Here is a 16,729-nt window from a genome sequence, read left to right as displayed (position 1 = left end):
AGGTGCAGGAGCCTGAAAGCACACACTGAGTGATTCAGGAACAGCTTCCTCCCCTCTGGGATGTGATTTCTAAATGGACATTGAACTCATGAACATTACCTCACTTTTTAAATTATTTCTGTTTTTGCATTATTTTAAATATACTATTATATATATAATTACTGTAATTCAGTTTTTTCTCTATTATCATGTGCTGCATTGTACTGCTGCCGCAGACAACAAATTTCACGACACGTGTGGACATTGTTATACTTGATTCTGATTGATACTGCTTTACTATTCTCACTTGTTCCAGAGCAGTTTTGCTTCGGAACGACATCTAAACTTTGATAAACTTCCGCAGATGTGTGATGGAGAGTACATCGACTGTTGCATCACAGCCCGGTATGGTACCAATGGCTTGTACAGAAAATCCTACGGAAAGTAATGGACACGGCCCAGTCCGTCACGGGAAAAGCCCTGCCCAGCACTGAGCCCTTCTATGTGAAACGGTGTCGTAGGAAAGCAGCCTCTATCATCAGGGATCTCCACCACCAGGACACGCTCGCTTCTTGCTACTGAGATCAGCAAGGAGGTACAGGAGCCGCAGGACCCTCACCACCAGGTTCAGAAACAGTTATTACCCCTCAACCATCAGGCTTGTGAACCAGAGGGGATAACTTCACTCGACTTCACTCACCCCATCACTGAACTGTTCCCACAACTAATGGACTCATTTTTCAAGGACTCTTCATCTCATGTTCTCGATTTATTCATTATTTATGTATTTATTTGCTTATTATTATTATTACTTCTTATTTGTAATTGTACAATCTTTTGCACATTAGTTGTTTCTTTGTCTTTGCTTTGTGGTCTTTCACTGGCTCTGTTGTTGCTTTGTATCTATGTGAATGCCTGCAATTAAATGAATTTCAGGATTGTATATGGTGACACATAGGTACTTTAACAATAAACTTACCTTGAACTTATAACATAGAAGAACATAGAAACATAGAAAATAGGTGCAGGAGTAGGCCATTTGGCCCTTCGAGCCTGCACTGCCATTCAGTATGATCATGGCTGATCATCCAACTCAGAACCCTGTACCAGCCTTCCCCCCCCCATACCCCCGATCCCTTTAACCACAAGGGCCATATCTAACTCCCTTTTTTTTTAAATTTTATTTTTATTTGGATAAGGAATTCACAAATATCATGTAATTTTTTCACACATATAACCTTTTCCATTTTTTTATGTGTATAAAACTACAATTATTTATACATTCTTAAGTACACATTGAGATGATATAAAAGGAAAATAAACATTTAAATAGGTAATTATGTACTGTGGTAAATCTAACCTATTAGGCTAAGTAATGGTATTAGTTGTTAAGAAAAATGGTAATAATAGTTTCCATATAACCCTTCTGGACCATTTCCACTGGTCCAAACTGGCCTCAACTGTTTCCTGTGGCAGAGAATTCCACAGATTCACCACTCTGTGTGAAGAAGTTTTTCCTAATTTCGGTCCTAAAAGGCTTCCCCTTTATCCTCAAACTGTGACCCCTCGTTCTGGACTTCCCCAACATTGGGAACAATCTTCCTGCATCTAGCCTGTCCAATCCCTTTAGAATTTTATACATTTCAATCAGATCCCTCCTCAATCTTCTAAATTCCAGGGAGTATTAGCCTAGTCGATTCAGTCTTTCATCATATGAAAGTCCTGCCATCCCAGGAATCATTCTGGTATTCAATCAATCAATCATTAACAGTAGCAATGCAGAATAAAGTGTAAGAATCACAGAGAAAGTGTGTGTGGGTAAATAATAATGTGCAAAATTATAATGAGATAGAATGTGAGGCTGAGAGTCCAAGCTATCGTACCAGAGGTCCATTCGAGAATCTGATAACAACAGGATAGAAGCTGTATTTGAGCCTAGTGGTATGAGATTTTCTGCCCGATGGGAGAGGGGAGGAAAGAGAATGTCTGGGGTGGGTGGGGTTTTTGATTGTGCTGGCTGCTGTACTGACGCATTGAGAAGTGTAGACAGAGTCCATGGAGGGGAGGCTGGTTTCTGTGACGCGCTGAGCTGTGTCCACAACTCTCTGCAGTTTCCTGTGGTCATGGGCAGAGCCGTTGCCGTACCGAGCTGGGATGCATCCGGATAGGATGCAGTCCACGGCGCGTCGATAAGAATGTGAGTTCTCTGCCTCTGCGACGAATGTACACTCAGAGCAGACTCACTTTATTAGTACATCCCATACCTAATAAAGTGGCCATTGTGTATGCCTGACGTCTTCTACTGCTGTAGGTTTGACATATTCTGTATTCAGAAATGCTGTTGTAACTTGTGGCTACTTGAGTTACTATCAACTTCCTATCAGCTTCAAAGTTCAAGGTTCAAGTTCAAAACTTGAACCAGTCTGGCCATTCTCCTCTGACCTCTCTCATTAACAAGGTGTTTTCACCCACAGAACTGCCGCTCACTGGATGTTACATGTTTTTTTGTTTCTCGCACCATTCTCTGTGAACTCTAAACTGTTGTGCGTGAAAATCTCAGGAGATCAGCAGTTTCTGGAATACTCCAACCACCCCGTCTGGCACCAACAATCATTCCACGGTCAAAATCACTTAGATCCCCATTCTGACATTTGGTCTGAACAACTGAACCTCTTGACCATGCCTGCATGCTTTTATGCATCGATTTGCTGCCACATGATTGGCTGATTAGATATTTGCATTAACCAGCAGGTGTACAGGTGTACCTAATAAAGTGGCCACTGAGTGTGTAAATAGCAAGATCAAGCACTTAGTTATTTTTTTATTTGCAGAGTTTGTCTGTTGCATATTGGTTGTTTGTCAGTCCCTGTTTCTGTATAGTTTTTCAATGATTCTGTTGTACAGTATTTCTTTATTTTCCTGTAAATGCTACAAGAAGATGAATCTTGAGACAGTTTACCCAGGACATGCCCCCTTCTCATTTCTACCCCTGGGGAGGAGGTACAGGATCCTGAAGACCCACACTCAGCGACTCAGGAACAGATTCTTCTCTGCCATCCGATTTCTGAATGGACATTGAACCCAGGAACTACCTCCCCACTTTTCCACTTTCTGCACTATTTGTTTAATTTATCATATTTATAGATACTTGTTATTGTCATTTATAGTATTTTCTTATGATGTATTGCTCTGTACTGTGGCCGGAAAACAACAAATTTCACGACATATGCCGGAAATATTAAATCTGATTCTGACTCTGACATATGCACTTTGATAATAAATTTACTCTGAATTTTGAAGAAATCCATGGATTTAAGGGTTTCTCGTTCCAATGTTCTAGAGATTACATGCTGTAAAACTAAAGCTCCCAAATTCACTCCTCTTTTGGCTGTCCAAGTGCCACGTGCCGTCTCCCTTGTAACTTTAATTGTCTAGTGACGTGACGCACGCCTAGCTGGTTTACAATGTCAGTACTTTGCTGACCAGTGTTTAACAAGCGCACTGTCGTTTGCAGTTTGTCACCAGTCACAGAGAAAAGCAAACTATTGTTCCAGGAGACACGTGGCTCTTGGAATATTTGTTCTCTCTAATCCTCCAGCCCTCATCTGCCAGATTAAATCACCAGATGTAATACCCTAGAGTGGTTTAAATTAGCAGCGTCGATGATCCCTTTTAAATACTGTATGTTCTCCTCTCCCATTACAAATCCGTACTTTCACCTCTAACTCGAGGGTTCCCAGCCTGGGGTTCACAGTCCCTCGGATAATGGTAAGCGTCCATGACATAAAGAAGGAAGGGAACTCCTGTCTTAAATTTATTTTGATATAATTCTTCATTCTTTATAATTGTTGAATGTTGTTTTTTGTTCAACACACCACACACCGACACACCACAGCAAATTCCTAATCCATGTAAATGTGTATATCGAATAAAGTTGATCCTTGATCCCTATTCACCTTGTGTGTCTATGCCCTTCATGATTATAGGAACTTCTATAAGGTCATCCTTGCCCTCGTATACTCCAGGGAAAGACAAGTTGCAACAGGTTCGTTCCTGCATTGGCAGATTTGGTGGATGATAAAATCGTGTAGATTAGTCCTGTCTAGGCCTCAGCCTCTCAGAGTCATAGAGCTGTACACCATAGAAACAGGCCCTTCAGCCCATCACATCTATGTTGGCCATCATGCCTATCTACACTAATGCCACTTGCCTGCATGAACTCTACAGCACTGTGCAAAAGCCTTAGGCATGTATATATACAGTATATCGAGGTTGCCTAACACTTCTGCACAATGCTGTAGTACAGTGCCTATAAAAAGTATTCACCGTCCTTGGAAAGTTTCATGTTTTATTGTTTTACAACATTGAGCCACAGTGGACTTAATTCGGCTTTTTTGACACTGATCGACAGAAAAAGACTTTTGTGTCAAAGTGAAACTAGATCTCTACAAATTAATTACAAATGTAAAACACAAAATAATTGATTGCATAAGTAGTCAAGAACATAAGAAATAGGAGCAGGAGTCAGCCACCTAGTCCGTCAAGCCTGCTCGGCCATTCAATAAGATCATGGCTGATCTGGCCATGGACTCATCTCCACCTACTTGTCTTTTCCCCGTAACCTTTAATTTCCCCTTCAAGTCAGTATTTAGCAGATGCACCTTTGGCAGCAATTACAGCCTTGAGTCTGTGTGGATAGGTCTCTATCAGCTCTGCACACCTGGCTACTGCATATTTTCCCCACTCTTCGTGACAGAGCTTGAGCAGTTCTGTCAGATTGCAGGGGGATCGTGAGTGAACAGCCCTTTTCAAGACCAGCCACAAATTCTCAATTGGATTGAGGTCTGGACTCTGACTTGGCCACTCCAGGACATTAACCTTTTAAGCCATTCCTGTGTAGCTTTGGCTTTATGCTTGGGGTCATTGTCTTGATGGAAAACAAATCTTCTGCCAAGTCACAGTTCTCTTGCAGACTGCATCAGGTTTTCCTCCAGGATTTCCCTGTATTTTGCTGCATTCATTTTACCCTCTACCTTCTCAAGCCACCCGGGGCTGCTACAGTGAAGCATCCCCACAGCACGATGCAGCCACCACCATGCTTCACAGTAGGGATGGTGTGTTTACAATGATGTCCAGTGTTTGGTTTATGCCAGACATAATGTTCAGACTGAAAGCTTAATTTTGGTTTAATCAGACCACAGAACTTTCTTCTAACTGACTCCAGAGTCTCCCACATGCCTTCTGGCAAACTGTAGCCAAGATTTCATGTGAGTTTTTTTTTCAACAGTGGCTTTCTCTTTCCAACTCTCCCATAAAGCTGTGACTGGTGAAGCACCCAGGTAACAGTTGTTGTATGTACAGTCTCTCTCATCTCAGCCACTGAAGCTTGTAACTCCTCCAGAGTTGTCATAGGTCTCTCGGTGGCCTCCCTCACTAGTCCCCTTCTTGCACGGTCACTCAGTTTTAGAGGACGGCCTGTTCTAGGCAGATTTACAGCTGAGCCATATTCTTTCCATTTCTTGATGATTGACTCAACTGTACTCCAGGGGATATTCAGTGACTTGGAAATTTTCTTGTATCCATCTCCTGACTTGCGCTTTTCAATAACCTTTTTGTGGAGCTGCTTGGAGAATTATTTTGTCTTCATGGTGTAGCTTTTGCCAGGATACTGACTCACCAGCAGTCAGTCTTTCCAGATACAGGTGTATTTTCACTACAATCAATTGAAACAACTTGACTGCACACAGTGATCTCCATTTAAATAATTATGTGACTTCTAAAACCAATGGGCTGCACCTGTGATACTTTTGTATGTCATATTAAAGGGGATAAATACTTATGAGACACTGGGAGGTGATAGGTGAGACCAGGTGAGAGGGAAGGGGGGTGGGGGTGGGGGGATGAAGTGAGACACTGGGAGGTGATAGGTGAGACCAGGTGAGGGGGAAGGTGGGTGGGGTGGGGGAGGGGGATGAAGTGAGACACTGGGAGGTGATAGGTGAGACCAGGTGAGGGGGAAGGTGGGTGGGGAGGGGGGATGAAGTGAGACACTGGGAGGTGATAGGTGAGACCAGATGAGGGGGAAGGTATGGGGATGGGGATGGGGGTGGGGGTGGGGGTGGGGGAGGGGGATGTAGTGAGACACTGGGAGGTGATAGGTGAGACCAGGTGAGGGGGAAGGTAGGTGGGTGGGTGGGGAGGGAGGGAGGGGCGATGAAGTGAGGCACTGGGAGGTGATAGATGGAAGATATAAATGGCTAAAGAAGAAGGAATCTGATAGGAGAGGAGAGTGGACCATGGGAGAAAGGGAGGGAGGAGGGTCACCAGAGGGAGTTGATGGGCAAGTGAGGAGAAGAGAAGGGGTGAGATGGGAGCCAGAATGAGAAATGGAAGAGAGAGAGGTGGAAATGGGGGAAGAAATTACTAGAAGCTAGAGAAATCAATGTTCGTGCCATCAGGTTGAAGGCTAACACCCCCCCACTTCACATTCTGGTTTCTGCCCCTCCCTTTCCAGTCCTGAAGGGGTATGACCCATAACATCAACTGTTTATTTCTCTCCTTAGGCACTTTTCCCTCTCACCTGAAAACAATGCCCTTCAGTTGTTGGTTCCCTTTCCCTGAGAAGAAGACTGTACGTGCTCGCCTATCTACGTCCTGTACAATTTTATAAACCTTGAGACCTTTTGATGGTCGGGGTCAACTATGGATGTTGCATCCCGCCGGTCTACACGATACACAAGCCAGGCAGTTCGATACGGAGAGCAAGTGGTGCCCATGTAGCAAGCTGCCCCTCTCCACGCTGCTGATGAGTCCAAAGAGACCGATACAGTCTGGTACCAGTGGTGCCACAGGAGTTGTCATCAGCATTCAACCCAACATCAGACTAGCTCAGGAACTCCATCTCTAGACTTTCCCTCAGGGTTTACTCCCGAAGCCTTCCCCATGGCTGGGTATAGCCGCAAGGTTTGAGATCAGAGATTTCCTTCTCCTGGATGACCCGCCAGCCATAGCTGACGTGACCCGTCTGCCCAATGTGACTGGTTTTAAGGTGCCAGTAAACCGCCTTTGCCCCTTCTCCTGTCAGTAGAAATAGTTCCATCAGGCTTCGTAGCTAAGCCAAATGTGAAGGCCAGGATCTGCACTTGGCCATCAGAGACTATTTGAGAGGCACGCCAGTGGGAGCTTATCTCTACCACCACTGCAGGCAGTAACAATCTTCAGGAACCTTGGTCTCCTACGCTCCAAAGAGCAAAGTCCCAGCCTGCCCAACCCTCTCCCTAGAAGTCAGGCCCTTGAGTTCTGGCAGCGTTTGGAATGCTCTTTGAACTCTCTCCGACTTAATAACGTTCTTACTGAAGTAGGTGACCGCCACTGTAGAGAATCCTACCGTTCAAAGTTTAGTATGCCTCCTCAAGGTTGTCACTGAGGCTAGCATTCTTTAAGGTTAAGGTTGAGGATTGGGATGACCCCTTTGGCGGTGCGCTTAATTGGTCTTTTTCATATTGGAGGCAATTCTCTAAGAGATACAATGAACCTTTTGATGTTCCTCAGGGAAGCTGTCTTGGCCCCTGCTCGTCTCCTTACACATACTCCCCTTCAGAGACATCATTCAAGAACATAAACTTTATTTGCACAGCTGTACGGAAGACATATAATTGTATATCTCGGTTGGGCCTGATGACAGCAATAAACAAGTCAATGAGCAACAATTCTAAAAACTAAGTGAAGATAACACTAAAGTACTTCTGGCTGGTCCAAAAGCTAAGAGATAAACTTCTAGATAAATTTTCCAACTTGGCTTCCTTTGTAAAACCAGAAGTAATGAGCCTGCGTGTTATCTTTGATTCCGATTTGAATTTTAAATCCCACAAAGAAAGTGAGCAGAGCAGCATTTCTACACTTAACAAATATTGCAAAGGTATGTTCGCTTCTGTCACATAATGACGCTGAAAAGCTAATTCACACTTTTATTTTAAATAGATTAGATCACCGCAAGGCACTTCTTACTGGCCTTCCAGAGCAATCTATTGACAAACTTCAACTCATTCGGTACACCGCTGCGAGACTTTTAACTGAAACAGGATGAAGGAACATTCCATTCCTGTATGAGCTACTCTGCAATGGCTTCCTGAATCTTTTAAAAATTATTTATAAGTTCTCTCACTTGTTTTTAAAGCTCTCAATGGTCTGGGATCACGGAATCGTTTTTGTTTTATAATCCAGCGAGCTGCCTTAACGACTATCGCCCAGTAGCTCTCACATCTACGGTGATGAAGTGCTTCAAGAGGTTGGCTATGGCTAGAATTAACTCCTGTCTCAGCACGGACCCACTGTAATTTGCCAATTGCCACAATAAATCCACGGGAAACGCGATCTCATTGGTTTCTTCGGGTGCCGTGGATTATCTGGACAATACTAATACTTATGTCAGGCTGCAATTTATTGACTCGCACAGAACTCAGCAGGCCAGGCAGCATCTAGGGAAAAGAGTGCAGTCGACACTTCAGGCCGAGACCCTTCACCAGGACTGGAGACAAAAAGAGGAGGAGTGAGGGTGAGGAGGTGGGGGGGAGGGGAAGGGGGAAGAAACACAAAGTGATAGGTGAAACCGGGAGGTGGGGGGGGTGAAGTAAAGAGCGGGGAAGTTGATTGGTGAAAGAGATACAGGGCTGGAGAAAGGGGAATCTGATAGGAGAGGACAGAAGGCCACGGAAGAAAGGGAAGGGGGAGGAGCACCAGAGGGAGGTGATGGGCAGGTCCGGAGATAAGGTCGAAGAGGGAAGTGGGAATGGGGAATGGTGATGGCATTACCAGAAGTTAGAGAAGTCGATGTTCATGCCATCAGGTTGGAGGCTACCCAGATGGAATATAAGGTGTTGCTCCTCCAACCTGAGTGTGGCCTCTTTGTGACAGTAGAGGAGGCCACAGACTGACACTTTGGGTTGGGAATGGGATGTGGAATTAAAGTGGCCTCTGGGCAATCCCACTTTTTCTGGTGGACGGAGTGCAGGTGCTCGACAAAGCAGTCTCCCAATCTACGTCGGGTCTCACCAATACACAGGAGGCCACACTGGGAGCACCAGGTACAGAAGATGACCCCAACATTCTCACAGGTGAAGTTAAAAATGCAAACACGAGGAATTCTGCAGATGCCGGAAATTCAAGCAACACACATCAAAGTTGCTGGTGAACGCAGCAGGCCAGGCAGCATCTCTAGGAAGAGGTACAGTCGACGTTTCAGGCCGAGACCCTTTGTCAGGACTAACTGAAGAAAGGGTTAGCGTTCACCAGCAACTTTGATGTGTGTCACAGATGAAGTGTTGCTTCGCCTGGAAGTACTGTTCGGTGCTCTAAGTGGTAGTGAGGGAGGAGTTGAAGGACATCTTCCAGGTGAGGCGACACTTCACCTGTGAGTCCGTTGGGGTCATTTACTGTATAGAACATAGAACAGTACAGTCCCTTTGGCCCACGATGTTGTGCCTACTCCAAGATCAATCCAACCTTTGCCTCCCACATAGTCTTCCACTGGGGGCAGCACCAATACAGTGTTACTACCATCTTTGAGCTGTTTTATGTTCTCTCCTGTTATTACCACCCACCTCCACCTTCCCCTTTAGAGCCTTCATGGTGAAAAATTTCTTCTGGATTTACCAGTAGATCAAAGAGACGTCAGGAGTGACAGCCCATCACTCGGCTCCTCAAAACCCTTCTGATCGAGGAGACCGTGTCGTCCCTCTTTAATGCACATCCCTGTCTAACTCCTCGGTTTCTGTCAGCGTCACAGAACATTACAACAGTGATATTGCCCAGCCCCACGTATAAAGCAGATAATGGTAGCACGTGTTCCTACAATGAAGGTGTGTCCCCTCACTACCAAAGGTCAAAGTTCAAAGTAAATTTATTATCGATGTATGCATTTGCAACCATATACAGTGTCACCTTCAGATTAATTTTCCTGCAGGGATTTATAGGAAAATAAAGAAATACAATGGAGTTTCTTACAAACTATACATAGACAAAGACTAACGAGCAACAAATGTGCAAAAAAGCCAAACCTGTGCAAATAAATAATGAATAATAAATAAATAATACTGAGAGCATGAGTTGTAGAGTCCTGTCCGTGACAGAGAGTCCATTGGGTTGAGGAATCAGTTCAAAGTTGGTGTGAATGAAGTTATTCCCTCTGGTTCAGGAGCCTGATGGTTGAGGGGTAATAACTGTTTCTGAACCTGGTGGTGTGAGTCCTGAGGCTCCTGTACCTCCTTCCTGATGGCAGCAGCGAGAAGAGAGCGTGACCTGGGCAATGAGGGCCCTTGGTAATGGATGCTGCTTTCTTGTGGCAGCACCTTGTAGATGTGCTCAGTGGCCACTCCAATAGTACAACGGTTTACAGCGTGAGCCCCCTCAGAACCTCCCCTCCCTCAGTACCACCCCTCCCACGGCGAGACCCTCCCTCAGTACCACCCCTCCCACAGTGAGACCCTCCCTCAGTACCACCCCTCCCACAGTTTGACCCACCCTCAGTACCACCGCCCCACAGTGTGAACCCATTCGGTACCACCCCTCCCACAGTGTGACCTCATTCGGTACCACCCCTCCCACAGTGTGACACTCCCTCAGTACTGCCCCTCCCACAGTGTGACTCTCCCTCAGTACCACCCTCTCACACAGTGTGACCCTCCCTCAGTACCACCCTCTCACACAGTGTGACTCTCCCTCAGTACCACCCCTCCCACAGTGTGACCCTCCCTCAGTACCGCCCCTCCCACAATACCACCCCTCCCTCAGTACTGCCCCTCCCTCAATACCACTTCTCCCTCAGTACCACCCCCCCACAGTGTGATGCTCCCTCAGTACCGCCCCTCCCACAATACCACCCCTCCCTCAGTACTGCCCCTCCCTCAGTACCACCCCTCCCACAGTGTGACCCTCCCTCAGTCCTGCCCCTCTCACAGTTCTGTGCTCACATGGGACTCTGGGACTTTTATTGTGAATAGCCCAGGATTTAGTGAGCTCCCATTGTCAGGTCAGCTGTGAGCTTCTAGTGATCTGTGCATGCACGGTGTGAGGTACCTACTTTTACTGCCTGGAGTCCGCCAAGGTTCGATCTGTCCATTTCCACCCAGATTCCGCGTCCGAGAACACTTCTCTTCGCTCGCTTCCAGCGAGCAGTGGGCAGGGAGGGAGTTTTCCTCTGCCTCCCTGGTCACCATCTCGCTGATAGTGGGACATGTTGCTCTGTATCCAAAGATACCAGCTGGGGAACTCTGCCTGTCCACGTCCGTCTCTCCAACCTTATGTTCATCCACGTCCTCCCAGCTCCTGGCATCCGATGGAGGTGAGTCAGCCTCTCCCGTGGACCATCCAGACTTCGGACTCTGTCTGATGTAACTGTACACACGTACATCACCCTCCACCTGCATCTGCCTGGGGTCTTCCGAACAGACAAGCCAACAGGAGACAACAGAACGTTCTCGTCCAGGCTCCAACGTCTGGCTATGGAAGAAAAGACCTTCAACAGGAATCGAGTTTTCTTTCTGATTGCCTCAACTGTACTGCCTGAATTTGTTGGTGTGCGCACCTCCAATCTGGCTTCAGAGTGTTGGGAATGACTCACTTCAGTTGTCTGGCAAAGGAGATACCAGTAGGGTCCGCGTCTTCAGGAGACAAGCTGTAGGAGAGGCGGGAAATGAAAGAATGGTTTAATGAAGTTTGTGTGGATATTTTATCTTGTTTTCAAGATCAAATTCAAGTTTAATTGTCGTTCAACCAGACATGAATACAGCCGCATGAAATGGTGTTACTCCAGGGCCAAGATGCTAAACACAGTACCAACAGTTATTCACAGCACAATGCTTGTACAGCACATATACAATATCAGAAAAATATAGTCTCACAAAAAAATATATAGTCCACGATTGTTGCAGCAGTGTGCAGTCGAATGTCACACAGCTTGTCTTCCACCGAGCAAACACTGGAGGGCAGCACCAACACCAGTGTGGACTCCGCACCACACCACCTCTGGGACCAGCTCCGCCGCTGGTCCCACCAATGAACAGTGAATCAGACCTGCCAGCGGTCCACAGTGCCGACGCATTCCACGTGTCTGTTCAAGGGCACTGCTGTCTCCATAGCAGGCCATAATGCAACCAAACAGTGTCACCATCTGACGATGCTTGTGAGTTCCTCCAGTACTTCGTGTGTGTTCATCTGGATTTCTAGCATCCGCAAGATCTTATGTTTCTCTTTCGTATTCGCCTCTACCACCACCCCCAGGCAGCACATTCCAGGCACACACCACTCTCCATGTAAAAAACTGCCCTTCACATCTCCTTTGAAACTACCCCTTCTCACCTTAGATGCATGCTCCTGGTATTAGGCGTTTCAACCCTGGGAAAAAGATACTGTCTGTCTACCATATCTATGCCTCTTGTAATCTTCTATCAAGAAAGAAAGATTCGGTTTATTTGTCATGTGTAGACTGAAACATCAAAACACAGTGAAGTGTGTTGCTTGCGTCAACAACCAGGATGTCCTGGGGGCAGCCCGCAAGTGTTGCCGTGCGTCCAGTGTAACATAGCGTTCCCACGACTCACCAACCCTAACCCGTACATCTTCTCGGAACGTGGGAGGAAACCGGAGCATTTGGAGGAAACCCAGCAGGTCACTGAGATAACATACAAGCTCCTTACAGAGAATGGACCGTGAGCTTACGATCACTGGTGCTGTAACAGCGTCATGCTCTCCGCTACGCGAGTGAGCCACACTTCAGCCTCCTTTCAGCCCTGCCGCTCCAGAGAAAACATAGTCATAGTCATACTTTATTGATCCTGGGGGAAATTGGTTTTCGTTACAGTTGCACCATAAATAATGAATAGTAATAGAACCATAAATAGTTAAACCAGCCTATTTGCTCAGGGTGTCCGACCCTCCAAGGGAGGAGTTGTAAAGTTTGATGGCCACAGGCAGGAATGACTTCCTATGACGCTCCGTGTTGCATCTCGGTGGAATGAGTCTCTGGCTGAATGTACTCCTGTGCCCAACCAGTACATTATGTAGTGGATGGGAGACATTGACCAAGATGGCATGCAACTTGGACAGCATCCTCTTTTCAGACACCACCGTCAGAGAGTCCAGTTCCATCCCCACAACATCACTGGCCTTACGAATGAGTTTGTTGATTCTGTTGGTGTCTGCTACCCTCAGCCTGCTGCCCCAGCACACAACAGCAAACATGATAGCACTGGCCACCACAGACTCGTAGAACATCCTCAGCATCGTCCGACAGATGCTAAAGGACCTCAGTCTCCTCAGGAAATAGAGACAGCTCTGACCCTTCTTGTAGACAGCCTCAGTGTTCTTTGACCAGTCCAGTTTATCGTCAATTCGTATCCCCAGGTATTTGTAATCCTCCACCATATCCACACTGACCCCCTGGATGGAAACAGGGGTCACCGGGACCTTAGCTCTCCTCAGGTCTACCACCAGCTCCTTAGTCTTTTTCACATTAAGCTGCAGATAATTCTGCTCACACCTTGTGACAAAGTTTCCTACCGTAGCCCTGTACTCAGCCTCGTCTCCCTTGCTGATGCACCAACTATGGCAGAGTCATCCGAAAACTTCTGAAGATGACAAGACTCTGTACAGTAGTTGAACTCCGAGGCCCCAAGGTCCCTCTGAATATCAGTGCTGTTTTAAAGATTGGCTTTAGTTAACACACATACATCGAAATATCAAAACATACAGAGAAATGCATGCAACACACATCAAAGTTGCTGGTGAACGCAGCAGGCCAGGCAGCATCTCTAGGAAGAGGTACAGTCAACATTTACAATCGTACCTCTTCCTAGAGATGCTGCCTGGCCTGCTGCATTCATCAGCAACTTTGGTGTGTGTTGCTTGAATTTCCAGCATCTGCAGAATTCCTCGTGTTTACGTAGAGAAATGCATTACTTGATTCAATGGTCGAGGATGTGCTGGGGGCAGCCCACAAGTGTCATCAGGCTTCAGGCACATTGCAGCATGCCCACAGTTCATCATCCCTATCCGATACACCTTTAGGATTCCGGAGAACCACAACTCATCATCCCTTTCCGGTACATCTTTAGGATGCGGGAGAAAACTGGAACACCTGAAAGAGACCCACATGGAAACGCCATTGTTCCGCCTCGATTTTTCTGGTTTTATTTCAGGCGTGCCGCAATTGTTTTGCTTTTCAAAGGCTAATGGAGATGTGGTTCTGACAGGACTGACTTTGTCACCTGACTTGGTACGTCATCAAGGACTCGCGCAAATTTCTACGGATGTAATGTGGAGAGCGTTCTGACCAGTTGCATCACCGTTTAGTGTGGAGGGGTCGCTGCACAGAATCGGAAAAAGCTGCAGAAAGTTGTAAATTCAGTCAGCTCCATCATGGGCACTGACCTCCCCCATCCCCCCAACGTCCCACCACCATCAACCCTCCCTCAGCATCGAAGACATCTTCGAAAGGCGATGTCTCAGAAGGCTGACATCTGTTATGAAGGACCCTAGTCACCCAGGACATGCCCTCTTTTCATCAGGGAAGAGGTACAGGAACCTGAAGACACACACCCACCATTTCAGGAACAGCTTCCTCCCCTCCACCGTCCAACTTCTGAACGGACAATGAACACTAACGAGGACTAACGAAGGGTCCTGACGAAGGGTCTCGGCCTGAAACGTCGACTGTACCTCTTCCTACAGATGCTGCCTGGCCTGCTGCGTTCACCAGCAACTTTGATGTGTGTTGTTTGAATTTCCAGCATCTGCAGAATTCCTGTTGTTTGCAAAATTTCACAAAATATGCTGGTGATATTAAATCTGATTCTGATTTTGATTCACCCTCTTAACTGTTCTCTTTCCAAAGTTCCAAGGTTGGGAGTGCCTTCCTGCAGGGAGGGGATGTGAGGGATCATGGTCCTGCCCTCCCACTGCCAGTCAGCGCACCTCCTCTGACCGCAGAAACCATGGTAAAGCTCTGTGAGAGGAGACGTCAGCAGAGACACAACCTCTCTGAAGGTTGTTTACCCCTGGGGGCACCTTTCGGTTAGTAGCTTATTCATTATTTATCTATCTGTGCAGGGGTTTCCAACCTTTGTTATGCCACGGGCTTCAGAGACACAGAACTGAACAGGCCCAACCAGCCTCACTGCCCAGCAACCGCCCGATTTAACCCCAGCCTAATCACAGGACAATTTACAAAGACCAATTAACTTACTAACCAGAATGTATTTGGAGTGTGGGAGGAAACTGGAGCACCTGGAGGAAACCCACACGCTCAGAGGGAGGACATACAAACTTCATACAAGGACGCTGAAACTGAACTCTGAACCCTGACAAGCCAAGTTGCAATACTGTAGTGTCGCGTTAACCGCTACATTACCGTGATGTGCCAGGTTTCCTATCATCCCGTGTACCAAGGTACAGTGAAAATGTTTGTTTTGTATGCCACCCATACAGGTCAGATCATTACACAGTGCATTGAGGTAGAACAAGGGAAAACAATAACAGAATGCAGAATAAAGTGTCACAATTACAGAGAAAGTGCAGTGCAGGCAGACAATAAGGTGCAAGGTCATAACGAGGTAGATTGTGAGGTCAAGAAACCATCTTATCGTGCCAGGAAACCATTCAATAGTCTGATAACAGTGGGCTAGAAGCTGTCCTTGGGCCTGGTGGGACGTGCTTTAAGGCTTTTGTATCTTCTGCCCGATGGGAGGGAGAGGGGGGAAGAGAGAATGTTTGGGGTGGGGTCTTTGATTCTGCTGGCTGCTTTACTGAGACAGTGAGAAGTGTAGACAGAGTCCATGGAGGGGAGGCTGGTTTCTGTGGTGTGCTGAGCTGTGTCCACAACTCTCTGCAGTTTCCTGTGGTCTCGGACAGAGCAGTGGCTGGACCTAGCAGGGTGCATCCGGAGAAGATGTTTCTGTGGTGCATTGATTGAATTTGGCGAGGGTCCAAGGGGCATGGCAAATTTCTGAGGTGTATCCGGGGAGGATGTTTTTGTGGTGCATTGATAGAAATTGGTGAGGGTCAAAGGGACACGGCAAATTTCTGTGCAACTGACACAAAATGCTGGATGAACTGAGTAAGTCAGGCAGCATCTATGGACGGGTATAAACAGATGGCATTTTGGGAATATCTTCTTCCCTTCCACCATTAGATTTCTGAACAGACAATGAACCCATGAACATCTGAGACAGAAGATATTTATCATCAGCTGCCATGCTAAACGTTACCAGAACATCTGCTACTGGTCTTTACCTGCCTCCCACACATTCAGTTTAACATACTTCTCATATTTTGCATATGTTTTCAAAGTTAAAAAAGTTCAAAGCAAATTTATTATCGAAGTACATATATGTCATCATTTACAACCCTGAGATTCATTCTCTTATGGGCATTCACAGTACTTACAAAGAAACAAAAAAAACTAATAATAGTAAATTTAAAATCAATAAATATCAAGAACATGAGATGGAGAGTCTTTGAAAGTGAGTGCATAGGTTGTGGGAACAGTTCAGTTTTGGGGTGAGTGAAGTTATCTTCTCTAGTTCAAGCTTCGAGAAGCTGTTCCGCCCAAAGGATGAAAGGTTAGAGCAAGAACTCTTCCGGGGAAAAATTCTCCCCCTAATGGACAAGCAGGCTCGAGGGCTGAGTGGCCTAATTCTGCCCCTGTGTCTGATGGTCTAAATCCCCAGCATGCCGGAGCTGTCGATGAGATCACAGT

The 16,729-nt window shown here is 46.4% G+C and overlaps 1 protein-coding gene across 7 annotated transcripts in view; it reads right to left on the bottom strand.

Annotated features, from left to right (window-relative positions):
• LOC140200596 (uncharacterized) overlaps positions 1 to 16,729 on the bottom strand; it is a 98,768-nt gene that overhangs the window by 31,843 nt on the left and 50,196 nt on the right. For all 7 annotated transcript variants that reach the window (XM_072264134.1, XM_072264139.1, XM_072264137.1 and 4 more), the window contains one exon: positions 11,057 to 11,650. In XM_072264134.1, coding sequence (XP_072120235.1) covers positions 11,057 to 11,402 — 346 coding nt within the window. In that variant the 5' untranslated portion in view covers positions 11,403 to 11,650. The remainder of the gene's footprint in view (positions 1 to 11,056; positions 11,651 to 16,729) is intronic.

This window comes from Mobula birostris, chromosome 7 (assembly GCF_030028105.1).
Source record: "Mobula birostris isolate sMobBir1 chromosome 7, sMobBir1.hap1, whole genome shotgun sequence".
Taxonomy (NCBI): Eukaryota; Metazoa; Chordata; class Chondrichthyes; order Myliobatiformes; family Myliobatidae; genus Mobula; species Mobula birostris.
Note: the sequence above shows the minus strand (reverse complement) of the source record. Positions and strands in the feature narration are given on the sequence as shown.